General features: G+C 41.6%; 1 protein-coding gene across 3 annotated transcripts in view; it reads right to left on the bottom strand.

Moving 5' to 3' along the window:
* The window catches only part of ccser2a (coiled-coil serine-rich protein 2a), a 50,170-nt gene extending 28,385 nt beyond the window's left edge, over positions 1 to 21,785 (bottom strand). Inside the window, exons 1-3 of one of the 3 annotated variants that reach the window (XM_084020771.1) lie at positions 21,205 to 21,785; positions 5,555 to 7,020; positions 5,264 to 5,472 (exon numbers count right to left, since the gene is read on the bottom strand). In XM_084020771.1, the coding sequence (XP_083876897.1) occupies positions 5,264 to 5,472; positions 5,555 to 6,977 (1,632 nt within the window). In that variant the 5' untranslated portion in view covers positions 6,978 to 7,020; positions 21,205 to 21,785. The remainder of the gene's footprint in view (positions 1 to 5,263; positions 5,473 to 5,554; positions 7,021 to 21,204) is intronic. The other 2 variants (XM_084020772.1, XM_084020773.1) reach the window with 2 other exon arrangements.
* Positions 21,786 to 22,023: the final 238 nt, after the last annotated feature.

Below are 22,023 nucleotides of genomic sequence, written 5' to 3'. Positions count from 1 at the left end.
CTTAATTAGCTCCTAATTGTTTGTCATTTCCCCCCCGTGGTATTGAAAACGTATCAAGTTTGAAATTCTAGTATCATGACAACCCTAATTCATGTTAAAACAAATCATGTCTAAAATGTAACTTTAACTGGAACTGGAGTAAATTGCTGTAAAACTGTGGACTGCGGAGCCAATCATGAAATTGCATATTAAATACAGTCAGTGAACTGATTATACTTAATCAAACAAATCTTGCCAGTGAAAATGCTTCTGCTTTTATGTTGTGATTCAGCTAATATATTATTGCATTTATCATTCACAGGGGCGCAATAAGCAGCCAATTTAGGATTTACAATATGTGAGGCAATAAAAGGCAGCATGGTAATGATCTGTAGGAAAATAATAGTCACGACTGTGGCTGGAAACTAAAGGGAGCGCAGGCTATAATTTTGGGAATGACTCAGACCACTTTTGTCACAAGTTGTGCATGATGGTCTCTATTGAGAGCACCGAATGCACCAAAAGAGGCACACAACAACACTGTTTATCTTAAGAGGCTGCTACTGTCAATTTAAAATCAAGACAAACAAAGGCAGGTGAGCTATTAAGCCTCATTAATGCAACAGCATAGCCGGTTCACTGGCAGCATGTTCCATAAATGGCTAAGCACTCTGCAGACAAAAGGCTTAAGAACCTCACTCATTTAAACACTAATGAATTGACCTGTCTCAACCTGGCTCCCCAAAAGCTTAAAATTAGAGGCAAAATAAATAAATCATGGATAAGAGTCAGCGGCAACTCTGCGGCTTTAAGGAAGCAAAGGGAGAAACTTAGGGATTAGACTATCCAAGAGCAGAAGGGATAAAAAACTGACAGAATTATAAAAGCCAAAAAGGAAATGGGCGTTTTCCAAGCAAGGTCTCATGCTGCGAGGAGGGACACTGGGCTGCAATTCAAGGGGAAATGTATTACTTCTAATTACATAATTTACTTTAAGACACTTACAATAAAAGTAATTGGCTAATCGGCTAGTGACCATAAAGTTTGAGTTCATGTTCAGATGAAACCTTGCATCTGATGATACGTTGTAATGATAATGTAATGCAATACAATGTAAGAAATCTGCAACGCAAACTATGTTTGAGGCTGTTAATGTGGGTAAATGTGGTTGATGAGTATGGCAGAGATGTGTCGATTCTAGTGATGTTATGTTATGTGTTATGGTGTATTAAACTCTGATCTTATATCTAAGGAGACCATAACTCCTTGTACTGAGAGGCAAATACAGTAGATAACAGGGGAAGATAACATGTTTGTTCTATAAAGCAATCCAATAGCATGACAAAAACAAACCAAAGTCAAGCCAATTCCATCCATCTGTCTACTGTTACAACAAACATTCAACATTATATCACAGAGCTATTGTACTGGAATGTAGTCCACTGCACAGGTATTGTAAACTAATATTGCGTCTTCCCTGATGTATATAGTAGAAACCACCTTTTATACTATTCCAGCTTCATCTTATCCGTGTATCCTATGCATTTATGATTGTGTGAATACTCCAACAAACTTCAACCATTTAAATATAAATTGTAACCGGGTCTACTGATGGCGTTGCACTGCATGATAAACTGTGCTGAAGCCCAGGAACCATTAACAGCCACTCTATTTCAGAATGACAATTTTGTAAAGCTGGTACTGTACCGAGCTGCATGGTGCATCATGGGAATCTTATTATCAGCTCAGGTAGCCCACTCCTTGATTTCGCACACAGGCATAAGAATGCAGATAGAGCCATATAGAGCCAGAAAAATACTGGGACACACAAACCAGGAACACCAGCAAACACACACACGTTGTGCTGTTTTGAGGAAGCACAGTGCCTCCAAGTGGACAGAGCACGCCTCTGCAGTATGGCAAACTAGAACTTCTTGGGGTTGAATATCTAATCTATTATTTCATACCATTAAGAAACAAACAAAGGGAAAATGTTGCTTACCGTACTTAAATGCATTAAACACCAGTAGTTTATTGCTCCTTTTGCATAGAGCCATGGTTGCATGCCTTGCCTTTTTCCATGTCATTAATATTAGGCCTAATTACCCTGCATTTCTTGTTCATCAGCATCTAATTCAGAGGAGCATTCCTGTCAAACTCATCCTCATTGATCCACATTGTTTAATGCCTTAACTCATTACAGACCAACATGATTACACAGGATGAAGCAATCACTTTGGACACTTTGTGACTACATTCATGGTTTCCTTCTGCTCATTATTAGGAACTATTTACTGAGTAAACAAGAGAAGAACGAGTAAGAGAGAGATGGAGACAGAGGAGGAAAAAGAGTGGGATAGAGAGAGCTAAGTGCATCTAATTACAGTAAGTGGGCTCATTTAGTCTAATAAAACGGTTCAGTTAAATATTTCAAAAGGCAGATTCCCCATAGACCTGATCTTCACACATCAGCCACTACAGTAACACCAGTCTCTTCCTTCCTGGGTCTATAATGTTCCTGTTTTCATGTTCCAACCAACATCAGACTTTACCCACTCTTACAGCAAGAATTATCACTAGACATGGGACGATCTGAAAATGTCGACGATGAACCTGGACAAAATAATTTACAGAAACAACTGTTTTTATTGTATCACTATAAGAAATCATTTTTTCCATCCTTTTAGATAAGATGGTCATATTTCATAAGGTCTGCCTGCATAAATATAGGATGAATAAATACAATTTTAAAATGGTAAAAAAAAAAAATTTGTATCCTGTATTATTAGATTAGATTAGATTCAACTTTATTGTCATTGCGCATGTCAAAAGTACAAAGCAACGACATGCAGTTTGCATCCAACCGGAAGTGCATAAGCAGTAATAAATAACGATATGATATCAGGCTCACTCAGATATTTACGATTATCCTGATAATGGAAATTCACCACAATCAACTTATTGTGGGTTTTTTTTTTATCTCGATCCACGATACAATTCAATATCATCTCATATCTAACCATCACAATTTCCTTCTTCTCAAAACAGAGGTTCGTACCTCACTAAAAAATGTTACAGACAGGGTAGAGCTATGCTGAGGGTCAGGCTTGGTAATGGTAATTTCACATTTTATAACACGCATGATTTCATTACATTGGCTGGGGGGCAGGAAAGATGGATGCTCCTGATGGAATAACAGCCTCCAGTTACACTGACAGGAGGCACACATCCTCTAAACTAGTAGCCCTGTGGTAGATTCATTCTGGGAAACAGCATTTGATTGTGGCTTCTCTCCGATCACCAGTATTGTACTTATCAAGTACAATAATAATCACCTAATCTAGTGCAGAACTGCAGTCATATTATATTATTATACTTCTGATCTCTTTGTGGCACAATCAGTAGAAGGTGCTTCTTCTAGAAATTATTAAAAGTCTCGTATCTGTATTTGATGATGCTCCAATTCTGTAATTCTGTAAAGATTTAAGCAGATTATCTAGAATATTGTGTACATTTATGGTACAGTATGTAGATTTAGGGGGGGCACAAGTCTCCCGTCTGCTATAATGGAATGTCAATCACACTTTGCCTTTTTCAAAACATCAAACAAGTCTACCACATGATGACAGCTCAACTAATCTGCTACACAACACACACACGCACTCCTTAAGACGTGCTGAATGACTCTTAATCAGATACACAAGGCTACAGCATGTGTGCTTGCACTGACAGCACACAAGTCTCTCTCTCCTCCTTTCCGTATTGCTTTGGTATTTGCTAGAGAATCCATTATTGCAAGAGAAACATGTTCCTTTTACAGTGACTTGAACCTTGTGTCAACATCACAAGGTGAAAGTAGTAAACACGTAAATCTTATTATATCATTTCTAATCCAGCTCGTTTTAAGCCCTTTACACATTCCTGAGATCAGGTGCCCTGGTACAGGAACGCAGAGCACCAAAGTGAAGGCCAGCGACGCTATTAACATGCTGTTGATGGCCAGGTCAGCGTTCCTTTCATGGACAGAGAGGCCTTGGCATGAAACCTGCCATGAGAGCAGGAAGAAACCTTGAGACAGTTTTGCTTTCCATGTCCCACTGCTCTGCTCGATTAATCCCCAATTATAAAAAAAAAGTTGTTATTTAACAGTGAATGCTGAAAAGGTTGAAGGCTGAAGTTGTAAGCAGATCTCCAAGGACAGTATACACATGTGCTTGATAAAAGCCCCAATGTATCTCAGCTGAACCAAGTCAACCCCCTATTAAGGAAAATTTAACTTAATGACATAACAAATTAACCACTTTGATTACTGAATATTTCTACTTTTTACAGAAAAAAAATAATAAATTCATATATAAAAGGATGATAGTGTAACAAGATGGCATGCAACACTTCCAGCCATGGAACGACTTAAGAGTTAATATATTAACAGTCAGTTTACAGTGTGATTGAGGGTAATGCGGTAATGAGGTTTGGCCCCTGAAGCTAACATTAAGTACATTATGTTTTTTAAATGGATATTTCCGGCCTACATTTTGAGTCTTTTGAGCCGGTCCACTGAGGCTTGAACTTTTGTATGTTTTATACTTGGAAATGTTACAAAGGCCATTTGTATAATGGGCATCATACAAGCACATTTACATTCCTTTCAACTCTCTCTTAAAAACAACTGTAGTTGGACATGAACCCAGTTCTCAGGCACACAAGACTATTCTTTGCCAACTAGCAATATATTTCTGAAGTTTTTAGTCTTCATAACTGTATCATCGCTAAAGGGTTTTGGCTGCTTTCCATCCCTTGCCCTGACAGAAATATGCTACAGAGCAAACTGCCAGTTGACATTAAGCGTGAAGAGTGGAGAGTATGAGGGGCATGTTGGCAGAACAGGAGTGCTTACTTCCTTACTGGTTTAGTATAAACAACTGAAACAATATTGTTGCAATTATAGTATAGTGAATGATTATCCTTTGAAACATGTCAGAGCTGAAAGTCTTTGTTGATTTAAGCAAATCACTTCAATTAGTAAATTAACAGAATGTGTGTCACTGTTTACTCTCATAAAAGAGTGTGTCTTAAATTCTGTTTTCTTGATAAAGAAGTGAATTTGAGATGATTGTTTGTTTTACTGACAGCAGTGGGAAGAAGTGGAACCAGTGGGAAATAGTTTTGTGAGAGAGACCTGATTTCAGGACTGACTAATCAACAACTGTTATATTTTGTTTTTTGTTTTTTGCATTGTACATATTTATATAAAAATTCATCAACACTTAAAACTGTGACTCACTGTGCTGTTGAGCTCTGAATCATCATAGCCGTCACATGGATGTATTCCAGGCCCCCCAAGGGGCTCGAGTCCATCCTCATCCCACATGTAGGTTCCACCAGAGCTGTTGGAGGGCGACAGCTCCACAGACGAAGTCTGAAGGACATCACCCTGCTCTGAACACACCAAAGGTCCCTGGGAGTCCTGCATAGGACTGTCTTCTTTATGACCTGCATACATTAAATTAAGCGATGAACTGACAACAATGTAACACAACAATTTAATTGAATTTCCTTTCAATTCTGTTTTTACCTGCCAGATCCATAGAGTCCCAGTCAAGGGTTTCATTGAGAAAGCTGTGTAAGCTGGTTTGAGTAGTGCTGCAAGTTTTTCTGTTGTCAGGCAGGTCCCCATCAATGAACACCTCTCCTACGCAGTCAAGGTCATCTAGAAACTCTTCACTGGTGTCGCCTCTGTCTAGAGATGAGGCAGAAGATAAGGACATGTCCTCCAAAGTCTCGGCTGCTGTCTGGCCGGAGCTCTTCCTGAGCGCACCACTTCCTCCTCCTTTTGCTGCTCCAGAGCTTCCATCACTGTCACTGCATGAGTCTGGTTTGTCAGCTTCACCAGTCTGCTCAATGTCTATTGCTCTCCCTAATAGTCTTGCACTTTCAGGAGCAGCTGAAGGTCTGATATCCCCCTTAACCCTGCCTGGAAAGGGATTTTTCTGCTGCTTGGCCTGCCCAGATCGAGCCAGCCTGTAGCCCAAAGACCCCCCACTGCCCAATGATTTGGTCAACACACAACTGGGGAGTAGAGGCTTCCTCAGAGCGCTGGGAGTAGTGGGTGCTGGAGGGATCGAGAGGGTGGGAAGAGAGGAAGCAGCTGAAGGAGTTCTACTGTACTGAAGTCCTCCACTGTGCCCTCCTGAACCTCCAATGCTGCCATTCAGACCTCCGATTCCTAAGCCAACTCTCCCATTGCTCAGCTGAGGGGGTTTGAGGAAACTACTCCGAGGAGGCTGGAGCTGAGTGTTTGCCAGAGGCTTGGCTAGCTCCACAGCCCGGTTAAAGGAGAAGGATCGTATCATAGGCTGGCTGGTGGGTGAGGGAATCTGCTTGAAGTGGGTGAAACTGTTTGAGCGCACCATGTTGTCCTGTCCCAGGGCCTTCAGGCTGTCACTGGACTGGGACAGGCGGTCTTGAGAGCTACTTCGGGGAGAGCTGGAGTCCAATCTTGGCTGCATAAGGCGAGACTCTGACCCTGTTCGAGCTGGAATGCTGGAGCCATTCTGGCCTATTTTAGGAACTCCGTTCAGTGGGATTTGGCCCACTTTGGTCCCTACTTTGGGACTCATCTTCAAGGATTGCTTGGGGATGGCTTTGGGACTGGATATTGCCACCATCGATGCACCTGACCTCCGCATCTTGGGTGTAGATGGAGAGCCATTCTTGACCTCCTTTGCCAATGAGGGAAACTGTGTCTGAGCCTTGTCTTCAACTCCATCCCCAGGGCTGGTGGGGGTGGTAGGGCTCGAGGGGGTCGTCCCCTCATCTCTCTTCCATTTCAAGGAAAAAGGAGAGGCACGGATTATGCCATTTGGGCGTGTTGCTGGGGGAGTGGTTGGCTGTGTGGAACCATTGGACAAGGGGCTGGTGCCACCAGTCGAGGGGCGTGCACCGAACTTAGGCAGTCTGGATACCATGGCAGACTTGATTGGTGCTTTTTCTTCCATTAGATGCCAACATAGGCATGAAGGAACATGGAATTACACGCAACTATGAAGAGAATACACAAAAAGAAGAGATGATTAGATGAGTGGTTAATATAGAGGGATTTTATTCCTGTTGGTGACCAAAAAAAAAACACTACTGTGAAAGGTTCCATTACAGGTTAAGTAAAAGAAGACATTCAAATGTAGTTAAAAAGACACAATAGCACATATGCATTCATCTATAATGGTCTTACAAATTATATGACATTCAGTAATTATACTAAGGGTAGTCCTGTCCACCTGCTGTTGTGGTTGCATGTCTGTCTCCTTTTCAAAGATCGCTGACTGTCAAGAGCATTAGGGATTAATCTGGGAAGATTACTGAGTGACTTGAGACTTTGTCACGGCAAGTCTGGCTTGATGCTTTCACGTGGTCATGTGAGAGACATAAAGGCTGCATTAATCTTGGTCTTTATGCAACGGGTAATCAATCACATATATAAATCTGATGTCTCTTCCTTAAACATTGTACTATGTATTTGAGTCTATTCAAACAGAAAGCACTTATGAAACTAAATCCAGTGCAGGAAACTGAAAAGTATGCTTCTTATGATCTGTTTAAAATCATGTAATGACATAAAATCTCCCAAAACGTAAATATACAAGATTTTCAGACATGATATGACCTGTAGCTGGCACTGGTTTTAAAGGATGCAGCGCCAACACGCCTGTCCAACAAAAGAATGGGAAAAAGGGTAGACAACGCCTGGGGGACAAGGGGAAACCAGTGCCGGGAAGGTGGCCAACAAACTGTGAATAGTGAATGGAGGACGTACAGCATTTAAAGCCAATGGAGGGAGAATACAGGGCTGTTTCCTGCTACTCCTTGTTAAATGCATTCAATTCCAATCAGCCATGTGACAAGTGTACATGGGTTGGTGGTGCACCTGTGTGTTACATCCATCTGGCTAGTGCTCGAAGATTATGAATAGGAAAGTTACTGAGATCCAGATGGTGCAGGTGCAGTTAGCAGAAAGTGATCTATCTGCATGAGGGAGCGAAGCAGGTACTAAAAACTGTCGACTCTTTTTCCATCAAGAGAAATTAATTGCTGCACCAAATAATATTAATATCCACGCATAATAATTTACTTTCAAGAACTGCCTGCTGTGTCGTTCATCCAAAGCAGATCAAGCAGTTTCTCCCATGTTAGTGGATCCTTTGACAAACTGGCACAAAGACACAAAGGCAGATACTGGAGCATATAACCCCACTTTTGAAGGGGTGGGGGATGGGTATTGTGTTATAATGTGGGTCTCCTAATCTGGAAACGTTGCCCCACATTCCCTTGCACAGACACACGTGTCTACAATCGAAGAGACACGCTCACCCACTACCACAGAAGTCTGGCTACGCCACCATCCTAATCTGCTTCATAAACACACGTGGGTACAAACACTAAAACACACATTTCACACAAAATCAGGTCAGCATGTGCAGGCAGGGCAACCAAAGCCTCTTTGCCCTGAGGAAGGGATGGTGATGCTGTGTGTGTGCGTGTGTGTGTGTGTGTGTGTGTGTGTGTGTGTGTGTGTGTGTGTGTGTGTGTGTGTGTTTAATGGGTAGTGAATTAGATTAGGGTCTTTCGCTACTGTGAATGGCCCCAGAACCTCTCAAGTTTCATTCACATCCAGCGTGGCAGATTTATTATTGCATAGAAGCAAATCCATACACTGCTGTGGAAAATGTTTATTCATCTGGGTCATCTCACTCATCACCCAGCCACTGGAAGATATTCATCTGTAGTGCTGGTGTTTTCTCTGATGCTTATATTTAAGTCACCATAAAGAAATCCACAGCTTCTATTCTTGACATTAACGTTTTGTTTTAATTAATGGGTTGCCGCAAAAATGCAGACGTGCCGTCAATGAAAAGTATGAGTCAAATGTTGAGGTCTCAACTTTTCCTGCAACAGTAAACAAGAACAGGAATATACACGGCCCTCTGATTTAACACCAGTTGTGTTTTGACAAGGAGCTATTAACTTGTTATGAAACTGTTCCATTTTAATAATGATGCGTCTATATGACCTACATAAGAAAATGAGACGATCAGCGAGAAGATTTCTATATAGCTATTCACATTATCATAGCCCAAGATGAGCCATATATGTATTGTACATCAGTGAGTAATTGTTCTTAACATGACCAAATATGCCGTTTTTATGCCTAAATAAAGGTTATAATTTAAAATCAGTACATATCTTGTCAAAGAATATGAAAATAAGACAAAGTATCCAAAGTAACCAAGTATATGGCTGGGTTTGTTTCTCGATGTTTCCAACACACTATGGTTGAAACCCAGCCCTATTCCCTGATACTGGTACAAAGGCAGGTCAGCTCAAGAGAACCACAAATATACAACAACATCCTAACTGACTGACACACATTCAGAGTGAGGGCAGTAAACCGTCCACACCATCTGTCAAACGCTCATATCTGAAGGCGGCCCCTCCCCCCCAGACAGTAGTACAGTAAATAAATATCCCTGAGCTTCACTGACATCAAATACAAGGCTTGCACTAAACTCCATATAAACCAAGACCAACGAGGTGCCTCCTGCGTCTCTGCACTGTATATGAAACAAAACAGGAAACCTTGACAGTGTAAATGGATGACTCATGTAAAGAAAACAGTTCAGGAGGACACTGCAGTCGAGGTTATAATCATACTTCTACAACGTGAAAACATCATGTTAGAGGAAAACCAAAAGCTGTGCACTGCAACGAGAAACCTTCCAACAAGCCGGAGTGCTGTAGATTTAATTTTATCCTGGTTCGACATTGAGGTCTACAGAGAGAGTGTAAATAATTAAGTTTAACTTGATTTTCTGGATTCTTCACTGCACTGAGTTGGTCAACAGCAAAAAGAGTTGTATCTCAATGTCCCTAATCCTTGCTAGATTTTGTCTGTTTAATAGAACGGAATATTAACATCCATATCACCCAGTGCATATAGTTTCTCCATATTACAAAGAGAAAAGGGATGTACAAAGTCCCAGCCAGATACTTTTAAATAGAGACAGAGAGACTTCAGGCAGACTTTTCCCACAAGGTGATCTTCTGCGAGAACAGCGAATTAGCATCTCAGCCGTTATCCCTGTGTGTGAAATGAGCAGGAAAGTGAGATGACATCTATTCTTTCTCTCTGTCGTATAGGGAATGGTGAGCGTTCTATCTGTCGGACGGTTAGGCTATTTGGCCTGTCTTCGTTTCCAACTCAGCCAGACAGAAAGCACCTGGCAGAGATGCAGGAAGTCTGAAAAATCGGATCTGCAAGAATAAGGTTGTTCATCACTCCTCTGGCGAAGCTTTCACTTTTGAGCTGCACACACACTACAGAGACGCATTCTTCAGGAGTAACAGGATGGATGCAGATAAGCTGTGACAGGCTGAGGGCTATGATCCACTGGGTCATTGGGACTACGCATGAATGGATGTGCTCTACTACACGCAGTAAAGCCCCTTTTCTGCTGTGTATCCCCACAGCCGGTCTGTCCTCACCTCCCAATGCTCATAGGTCCCCATCATTGAAAAGTCTCAGCACCATCTCTCAATCTTCTCTCTTACCTTTACTTCAGTCAATCCGAAGTATTTTATTTTACTTTATTTACTGTGGAAACTCCAGCGAAGGATCCAGGGTAAGCGATTCTTTACAAAAGAATCCATTTATCTCTAGTATTTTAGAAAGAAAACAGAACACAAAAACTCCTTCAATATGCACAGATTTAGTTAGTTGAGCTATTGTTGTATCGGAAATAAAGTTTAAAAGTACAGATTTAAAAATACTGTAAGCAGAGGTGGGCTACGTCACCTGAAATGAAGATCACCTCTGCTAACTTTATAAAAGGGAACACACTTATTCAGTAAGACTTTAGCAAAGAGGAGGTGACAAAGCGTCACAGTCTTAGACATTACTGACCATTTCAACAAATTTTGTTCCATACATGTTTTCTGTCACTTTGTGTGAGATAGTGTCAGTGTTGTTAGGTACTTCTTGAAGTGGATTTACTTAAAGCCACTATACATGCCATTAGAAAAGGGTGCTATAATCACATAACGACCTGCACACACTGACAACTTTTATGGCAGCTTTGCTACTATTTCCCGTATAGAGTAATCATTACCTTGTAGTTACATTTTCAGAATAGCTTCCTAATCACAACATCCGTGTTTGTAACTGCAGAGGCTAAAAGTGCTTCAGATTTAACAGGCAAAGTGTCTTCTCTTTTGCACAAAAAAAAGGTGTATAATACCATTATTGTATCGTTGGAAAGCCTGATTAGTCACCTTTACAATGAGGTACAACTTGTAAGGATCCTGCTTTCATGGAATGAGCAACACAGCTAACCGTGTGGGTAGTGGCCCAAAAGAATGTGCCAAAATCCCCTGCAATATTCTTCTCTTTGTATTCACTCTCAGGTGGCAGAATAAAGAGAACTGAAGAAAGTGAGATACAGAAATGAAAACATGGAGGGAGGGACATGAAGGATGGCTGGAGAGGGTGAGAAAAGATCAAGACTGTTTCATCTTGGTAACTCTGTTTTTTTCATAAAGCGCAGCCAAACCAATCAATTATAGATCAATATAACCCCCTTCTGAAGAGGGAGTTTAGTTTGTCATCCAGCTGGCACCACCCTGAGACAAGATACTTTTTCTTTAAAAGGACCTCCCCAGACACACACAACCACTATCTCAGAGCAGTTTCCCTCGCCAAATCCAATGCCTTGTTTAAACCAACCACAGAACAGATATAAGAAACTATGTAGGCCTGATAAGTAATTCAAATGATCCGATCTACGAAAGGATGAAGCCATAATAAATACAACCTGAGAATCAAACGCAGCCCAGATTATTTCCTCACCCCCTTCTGAATCTAAACTAAAGTGCAGTATCATTTCCATATATTAAGGGACTCAAGTGTCCCAGTGGAGTAATAATCAGGCCAGTCATCTGGACAGAGCAGTAGTGGGCCACAGCTCTGTCCCTGAAGAGATTAACAGAGTGCCATTAGAGCAGGCTAATAGAATGAGACAGGGATGAAAGCAACACTAACGCTAGGCTAATGGGTATTGAGGGAATGAGACAACATTTAAGGGGGTTTGGTGCTGTATACTCTGGTAGATCAAATGACAGAGACCATGTTCTGGTGTGAGTAGAGAAAAGTGGAGAAAGACAGTTAAGGTGTGGCAGCATGCTACATTAACAACTACAATAAGTACACACTGCATGACGTGGTATACTGGACCAGCACAAACACATGGGCACGGCACATTAGACTTTTGCCTCATAATGTACAACAGAGAAGTAGATGAGGAAAACATTACCTTAACTCAGTGAACTTATGTTGACGAGTCCAATCATTTCCATCCCATAGTCAGACCTACACCCTGCCATTTCACCCTGCAGTCTGTTTCTTCATCTAAACTGAAAGTAAGGTCATACCCAAAAGAGAGTAGAGCACAGGAACAGGAAAACTCTCTTCAGAGGTTGCTCTGTCTACTGCCTGGCTCTCTGCTTGCATGTGTGCCTGTGTGTGCATGTGTGTGTGTGTGTGTGTGTGTGTGTGTGTGTGTGTGATGTGACGTGTGTGGTGTGTGGCCACGGGTGTGTGGGAGAGAACAGAGCCTTTATGGGTGTGTTTAATATTTGATAGGGCATCTTTTAGGAGACCCACCCAGTGTGCTGCAAGAGGAGAAGAGATGTAAAATTAGGTTTGGGGGAAAATACACTAAAAGAAGAAATGAAAACCACGAAAAAGTGTAATTTCAAGTACAAAAGAGATTATATTAGCAGGGGGAGAAAATGGGATGAATTATCCACAATATGGTATGAAGTGTAAAGAATAAAGCACATAATCCCTCCAGCTCAACACATTTTTACCAACAAGCTAAAGTAGCAATTCCCAGTGTGCATGCAGCAGTCCTATAATGTCAAACGATCACCAGAGCAGCACAACAGAGTAGCTCCAGTAAGGAGAATGTCTTGTGCTTCTCATAAAGATTCAACAGGAGTTCAGATCCCCCTGCTCATTTCATGGTTGGTAGCATACTGGTTCCACTCAGTCAACCGTTTTTAGCTAAGTGCCAGCAGTAAAACCATACGAGCCTTGCCAGTTCCTCAATATCTTCCGTTAATTAGTGGCATATTGACAAATCACAGCATGGAGTCTGATCAAACCCACATCAGCAACAATAAAATAAAAGACTCACACACAGGACTACTTCAGCGTTTGAATTGCTTCTTGTTACAGGCATTTATGGCTTTTATTAACAGGCCTCAATCAAAGTCAGCTGTTGAACATAAACCGTGTTATATTAGTGATTTGGAGCGCCAATTCGAGACTGAAAAAGTTTTCTACCAGATGACTGAATGGTGGAGAGAATTACTTTTTTTGTGGTGCTACATGTATTTACGATATGCACAGAACCAGGATGTGACAAAGAAAGTCTGAACCAAAATGAGTCATAGTACTGATTAGTCACGACACCGAAACAAGCCCAAAAAGTCCTCATCATCCAGCATAACTCATATCCTTAAGAATAACTCTGCTGCTGCCTTCTTTCTGAGCTGTGATGCTGAGCAGTAGAAATATTGGCAGAATCTCATTTTCTTTCCTGTTTGAGCAGCCCACATGTCCACAGACCCATCACCGTAATCCCATCTCTCCTAACACCACTCCTCTCTCTGCTTTATCATTCGGTTTTAGTGCATGTGCATGGAATGAATAGGTAGTCATGGGAGTATCTGCTCCCTCTATATGACCTTCACTTGAACCCCACCAGGAGAAGACTGTGGTGCATTTGACAGTTCCATTTAGTTCTAACCTTCGGATAGGCCACAAGGGCAACAGCATAGTGTCAATCACTGTCAAGGAGGTCATTAGAGTCCTTTATGTATGGTAGCTAAAGGCAGAGCGGACAGCAGCCCGAGGCGTTCTTTTCTTTTTGAAGCATCACCAAACTTCACTGAGACCACAGGACACCACATTATTGATTGATCACACAAGTGGGACATTACATAACTGCTGGCAGAGAGATGAACCAAACAAGCCTTTGGTTATTAATGTGTTGTAGCTAACATGGTAGCAAGGAGTTTTAGAGGGCACCACGGACCCACTGACATCCTCTTTCTAACTAGAATAGAATAGAATAGAATAGTATAGAATTAGAGTAAGTATGTAAGTAGAACCATATTGAGTAGTTGTCCGGACAGTGCAGACTTCCTGTCAAATGTCCAATATTCAACAGCATTTTAGCCCTGGCACGATCTACATGACTATTTAAGGAACTCACTCTTTCACTGCTCCCAACTCACTATCCAGGGAGTTCCATGAAGAGGACTATATTATACACATATTGTAATCCAATTTGAATTCAAGTTTGCCTGGTAAGCAGCCCTTATCTGTATCAGGCTTTTATACAGAAAGATAAGAATGAAATGAGCTGTATACACTGTTGTTGGCAATGTGGAGGCAATGAGCGTATTTTCCCAAATTAATATATACGTTAATTTGTGATCATCATATATCATTTTAGTGCTACAACTCATGGATTTGTCTCAATAGCGCTGCTCTCTCTAGTTTTGACTGTAACTTTTCCTTCAGTGCTATGCTTGATGTATAATGCTCATAAAACATGGAGAACTCACTATGTAGTGGACGACATAGTGAGTAGTGAGTTCCTTTTGGTATTTTCTCCTTTACATTTTTCATTGTTTACTGCCCCCTTAGTTTTTCGTTCCCTGTCATTTTTGGTATCGGCTCCATTTATTAAAGCTCGCCTTTTTTTTAGTTTCACCTGCAGGGCTCCAGACTAACTTTTTGCATTGGTTGCACTGGTGCGCCTAACTTTTTTTCTTAGGTGCACCAGCACAAAATTAAGGTGCACCCACATTTTTCATCGCGTCGCCTTTAACGCCAAAAGGTCACCTTTTTATCGCTCTCCTTTTACATAATGACACCCCCCTTATGGCCTAGGTTAACTGCAGCACCATCAGCACCCAGAGGAACCGTTTTCTCCAGCCAATCTGCACACTGATGCCCAAGCGCAGTAAATGCTTGCTTTGTGGCACAATAAAAAGATCATACAGGTCACTAGCCTATAGATTGCAAATGGAAAACTGTTTATGTGATCTTAGCCTAGCCTAATTATATTTTTACTTAGGCTATTCATTTTTAATAATAATATTAGGAATAGGCTACTATACAATTTCCTATTCATGATGTCTCATGCTGTAATGTGGACCTTCAAACACTGTGCGTGTCCATGCTCCACCCGACATGTCCAATTAACATGTTGACCGGCCTCCCTTTATGCAAAATGCGGCAGTAGACAATAACGCACTCCTTCGTAGAGACGTCTGTGTCGCCGTCAGTCATGAATGACGTGTACGTGGCGTTTCCAACCTCCGCAGCTGTCTTGTTCTTTAGTGTGTCGGCATTTTTTTCATCAGAATAATTTCGGACTTAAATTTAGTGAACGGCAACTCCTCCTTTGCAATATTGTATGCGACGTTGAATTTTATAATCATTTCAGATTCCTCAGCGGACGTGATTGATACAGCCTGACGCTGAAATGCAGCTGGATGAGGGGCCACTTTATTAACACACTTATCACGGCATGTAGTATGCTTTTTGGACATATTGCGCTTTTTCAATGTCTCGATGCGAAATGTTGTTGACTCCTCCACAAACGCACTATTACCAGCCAAATGCTGACCGCACTCCCGACAATAAATGCAGTGCATTGAGTCCCTTTCTTCATCGTACATCAGCCAGGGAAATTGCTTCAACCAGTCCTGTCTGAAGGCATATTTTTGGGCTTTTTAATTAGTCTCGGGGCGAGGCTTTCTGACTCTCTTCACTTTCAAAGAAAATCGAAGCGCTCATTGTCGAAGCGCTCAGAGTACCTGCTCTGCTCGCTCGCATTTTCGAACTGACACAATTTACAGCAGTGTGAAAAGGACCACAGCCAATCAGAGGCAAGGACCCGCCCGAGCTCTGTCTCTTATTGGTTTAGACCACGATACCGTCAGGAGAACATAAAGAGATGCTGCGCTTATGATTTTTTTTTTCACCCGAGCAGCGTTAGGTGCACCAGTGCGACCTACAATTTTTTTCAGTCGCACTCATAAAAATTTTGGTCGCATGGTCGCACTCTGGAGCCCTGACCTGCCTGCCTCTTTTTTCACATTTGGGCCCTTTTTTGCATGGTCAGTATTAGTTTGTCGCTCCAGCACACCCCGTAAGTACGATAAAATGGTTGAGAGCTGCACTGGGAGCTTGAAGTAGGGTGTTGGTTCTAAGTGGAAACAGCAATGTGAGCAGCCCGTTCACATTACTGGGAATCATTCAATTGAATGTAAATATTAAGATATTGTTTAGTCTGGTTTCAGTTGTATGACTATTAACACCATCAAGGTCTTAAAATGTGTTTATGTAATCTGGATGGCTTCCAAACATAAATTGGTATTATTTTCTCAACGTGGCGGCATTTCTCTCAGATTTCTATCACTTTAAATAGATTAGTTCAAGTTTTTGGGTGTGATTGTATGTTGTTAAGGTGAAACAGTTAATCTGGAATGCAAAATGTCATAATCAATAAATTAAAGAAATCCCAAGTTGCATGATTACATTACAAATAAGATCATTTGTTTTCTATAATAATTATTACCATTATGCATACAGCCTTGGTTTCAACTCAAAATATCCCATGGCTGATGTCATGAGCTAACCTTGTCAACAAAGGGTGTGCGCATGTCACATGATCATGAAGGAACGCCACCCCATCACTGCATGCAAATGGATGTATGAGATCACTTTACAAAATATCTATGGAACTGTATATTAGCAACACACAGGAAGAAAATGAAAGCATATGCTATGATCTGTTCTCTGTATGATGTCAGCCATGATATAAAAAAGGCTACTTCAAAGTGATGAGAACATGAACACTAAATGAACCCTAAGAGCATGACATTTATATGCATAATAATCACGTTTGAACTGAGGTTTCATGCTTTTAAATCATTAAAGTACAGGCGCATGTGTAGGATTATGCGCCGCTGCCACAGTACTTTAGTGAAGGATAAATCCTTCATGAGCATGTTTTCTCACAAGATTCATGAACAGAACCAGTGACCGCACAAACATAGCAATAGAACACGTGGTCACATGCAGAGCTTATGGCCAGTTCAGCAACTGCCTGCATTTCCCTAACCGTTTGTCTGATACCAGAACAATGACATAACTGCACAGATCAACACAGATATGAGTTCATCTGAAACACCTCTAACTTATCTAACCACAAAACAGATGTCATCAGAGGTGAGAAACGTAGCAAATTAACCCAATGTTCAACATATGAAATGCCTAAATAATATGCTTTTAATAGATCATGTTCCTGGTGGATGTATCCTCTGTGAATGGACAATACACTGCTACTTCCTCTCTGCCAAACTTCCCTCTTTTCCTGTGCTCCTTCCTTTCGACTCACTCCATCAGGCAGCTTCTTTTAACAAACAATCCCCCTGATCGCTATTATTTTCTTAAGCAGGCTCACGTCAGGCCAAGGAGAGGATATTCTCACATCAAATAAGGCCACAGTTTGGGGATAACGTCTCTCAACTGCCATTCCTTTGTGTTCATTTCTTTCACAGGGACAAGAGCTATTAGGTCAACTGATGAAACTAGAGGACAACCTATCTAAAGACAATCTAATACTATGGGGTAAACTTTCTATTCACCTCAGAAGCTGTCAGGGATAAACTGGCCCAATCCTCATTGGGGGCAGTTGTGGCGAGATAAACCCCACTGTGTAAATTGCTTTCATCACAGATAGGCACCACAGCACAAAGAAGTCCATTATATGGTGACGTTAGACGCTGGGCTGAATCTGCCTTGCAAACATAGTATTTGAATATTAACCCTCATGTCCATGCAAGGAATCCCATAGAAATTTGGGACTGCATGTTTGCCTTTGAACAGAACATGAGTAATGACTAATGACCATGTCGTCCCCGGTGAAATGCAGGTTTAGACATTGCTATGACAATACTGACTAACCAAAAAGAGGCAATGTGCCAAATTAAACTGGTACAGTAAGATGGAAACAAACACAGCACTGGGCAGTGCTCTGGAAATAATTCAATCCATTCTATTTGTAACAGATGCATGCAGATTGCAGCAGGTCACACATTGAGATCGGGAGTGACTCAGCAGTGTTTGTTTTCACCCTCAAAACCCTCAGCTCATGATCTCAAGCACATTAGTTGTCCAGTGCCTGATCCCAAGGACATAACGTCTCTATAATACCACATGACTCAAGGCCTTGGAGGATTACTGACTGAGATGTAAAGGTATTAAGGAGACCTGTGACCTGGTGTAGTACATGCTCAATGCAGCGTACTACCTGGACCTTTTTAGACACAGGGGAACTGGATGAAGCAGGGGAACATGCTTTATCTGTTACATGCAGACACCTGGTGAGATGGAACAACATGCAGTTCATAATTTGTAATGAAAATACTCATCTTTATCTGCTAATCCATTGTTGGTCTTGTTGATGATATGTTTTCTCACTGTTCACTTACTTTGGTCAACTTCAGTTTTAAACTTGATATACAAATGACTTAATGCATATACAAATTATAATTTCCTCTCGATTTAGAGCACTCTACAGGCCTCTGCTGATGTAGCCCACAGTCCATACACAAAGTCAGGTGAATTAGACATAAAACTAGGAGCAAAAGAGAGCTACTGACGTGAGGTTAAAAACACTCAACCCATAATCGAGCTACTTTCTGGAGAAGTTGGATTCAACTTATGATCTGATATAACAGAACGGGTAATTGTGCCATTATCAAAGCCCAAATAAGGAGATTGTTCATTTATCACTTTTGACATAATGTTTTCATAAAAAGTTTAAGATTCAAAGTCAAAGCGCTTAAATGTCACTCTTCATCTTCCACAAATCAGCGCAGGGCTTGACAAAGTAAGAGAAATTAACTTTGTTTCCTCAACCGTGCCATCTTTCACTCTCTTTTCCCCGCTGAACTTTGGATAATTGCCTTGAAAATTTCTATTACTCAAGGATACATCAATCACCCTGCCTCCCACAGACACATGATTATCAATCATCGAGTAAAATGTGAATGAAGTAACATGTGTACTCCTACATATACGAGTATTCTTGACTCATGCTTTTTTTATGGAACATTTCCTGTTCTTTGTTCTTTTTAGTCCCAAGCACCTGTCATGTTTCTGACCCTGCTTCAGTGCATCTGACATCCTGCATCTACACATTGAACTATTCAAAGCCCTTAAACATCTGTGGTCTTACCGAGGGAACTGATAAGCATGGCTAAGTATAGCTCTAATGATAGGCCACATACAGAGAGAGTAGAGGGCAAGGAGGATCAGGGAAAAGTCAATGTCAATGCAAGTCATTAGGCTCTGAGCAGAGCACAGCACACAAGCAAAAATAAGCACAAAACTATAAGCACAATGCATTCATCTTGAATGGCCTGATCTCTGGGTTCATGTTGATTACTCAGCTGGATCTCTCATTGATTTGGAGCTAGAGTCAGCAAGGTTGAGCATGTGCAAAGAAAAATGAATTGTTCCAATAAATTGAATTTTTTGCTTGTAAATCGTTTGCAGGAATTTTAAATCCTGGGTGAATGTTGCTGCATTAAACAGGTTTACACTTTTAGTTATATCATGTATTTTTACAGTGTTAAGAAAGCAATGTGTTGCCTTATACATAAAATAATAATCCCAGTCACTTCCATGCAGTGAGCATACAGTTTATTAATGAATTACTGGTATCAGATCTGTACACGATATTGGGACTGAAAAGGTAGTATATCTAGTAAATACATATCTAGTAAATACAACAACTGCAGTGGAAAGGATGAAGACAGCTCATGTCTGGCGGTTTGAAGGGCCATTCTTAATCTACACGGTGGACCTCAGTCTGGAATTTCTGGCATTGCCAAAAAAACTACTCAACACTTCTCTCTGCTGCAAGCAGTCACTTTTAGCATCACAAAAGCCCACTTGAACATCTTATCTGTTGGCCTCAAGGGTTCATTACAGTGTCTTGGAATGACTACCATGCGCAGGGAAATGTGCATAATCAGTATTTTTACATACAAGTAGACGCCAATGGTTAGGCAAATGCAGACAGGCAGACAACAGACACACACACTGGGAAAACCCTCATATATTGAACTGCAATTTGGGGGGTCTGCAGCCACATAGTGGAGACATTCAGCTGTTGTTGGGGGGAATCAGATTGTAAACACACCCTCAGCCAAGGTGGCGCTACAGGACCTATGCCAACAGGTGCCTGAGGAACACACACACGGATGTGTGCGTGTGTGTGTGTGTGTGTGTGTGTGTGTGTGTGTGTGTGTGTGTGTGTGTGTGTGTGTGCATGTGTGAATGCAGCCCCACCCAAACACTGAGCACACCAGGGGAGTGTCCATCTCACTTACACTTAAGGCAATCAGTCATGCCTCATCCTAATGTGTGCCGGCACGTTGATGCCACGGCTCTTTGCACTGTCTGAGCTGTAATAGATCACTGAAATGGTACACACATACACACACACACACACACACACACACACACACACACACGAGGTATAAAAACTCTGGTTAAATTTGAGCTCCTGTCAGAGTGGAGCATGAAGGCTCATGAGGCATCTTAAATTACCCTTTAATCCTGACATGTGCATGAGGAACATATCTCGGTAGTGTACGAGTTGGCCCTAAGAGCCATACTGAGAGACTGTGAGTGACATGGTGAGGCGCTTGGAGCTGAAATACCCCATATTTGTTCTCAATGTATCTACATTATGTGATCAGTGTACAGTACACCATTTTTGTTATAGTTCGTTATATAATGAGTGACTTTGAATATGCCTGGTCATCCTCATTCACGGTACAGTAACTCTTTCCAGGTCATGTTGTGTGTGTGTGGGTGGGGGGATGCTGTGACGTTAGAAAACATGGCCTCTTCTGCCTCACTGGGCATACCCAATAATAGAAATAATTATTATGTATTACTACAGTATATCATGGGGTATATAAGGCAGAACACTAAGTTTAATTCTATTCCCATAATGTCCCACTCATAACATGACATATATAACCCTGGTACATGTAGTATCAGGCTGCACTTACCCGAATTAAAGCATGTTTACAGCCTCCACGGTGTGTAAGCAAACAGTCCACTTGCTCGTTGTGTTATGAATAACATGTTGTAAAGTTAGTCGTTCACTTTCCGTTCAAAACTTGTCTCCGAGCGTTAGACTTCAATGACGAAGTGACAGCTGGTCCATTCGCAGTCGTTACACAAGTTGAATGAAAAGCTTTGCGCTCGACATCAAGTCTGGAAAGTACACACATACCAGCGAAATGTTGGGAATCCCTCGCATTTCCAATAAGCGCTTCCACTTGAAGGTTAAAATAGCCCGAAGCTACTGTGGCACTGAGCCGTTAGTTTAACGATGTCAACAACGACCCACTGATGATACCGAGCGTTACCGAGAAAAAAAAAACACGGGCTGTACGTAGACGGAGACGTACGCGAAACCCGGACGTATAAATGCCGCGAAAGCCTCGTATGGAACAGTTCTTGTAAATTAACTAACCGAAAGCAGCAGACGGCCACACGGTGCGGACCGACTTCCAAGCAGAGTTTATCCTTCTGACACGGTCCTCTCGCTCCCAGCTGGGCGGGGCGTTGGAAAGATGTCACCTGGGTCTCAAAGGGCGACCCCGCGGGCTAACCTCGAGGTACTAGTTTTTTGTACATCTGCGCATTGTTTTTGGACGTTGTTTACACGTCTGTCGTTTATTCCATTGGTTAACGCGTTTCAAATAGCTGCAATCGGCGTATGCTAACTAGCTCGTAAACTTCAGCCTCCCCGCTAGCCGTGGACGTGACGTCAGACCATCATCAGATGTAGAGAAGCGTGCACAGATACCGCGCCGCCGCTG

This window comes from Eutrigla gurnardus (assembly GCF_963514095.1).
Source record: "Eutrigla gurnardus genome assembly, chromosome: 11".
Classification (NCBI taxonomy): domain Eukaryota; kingdom Metazoa; phylum Chordata; class Actinopteri; order Perciformes; family Triglidae; genus Eutrigla; species Eutrigla gurnardus.
This window is presented reverse-complemented; position numbering and strand designations above follow the sequence as displayed.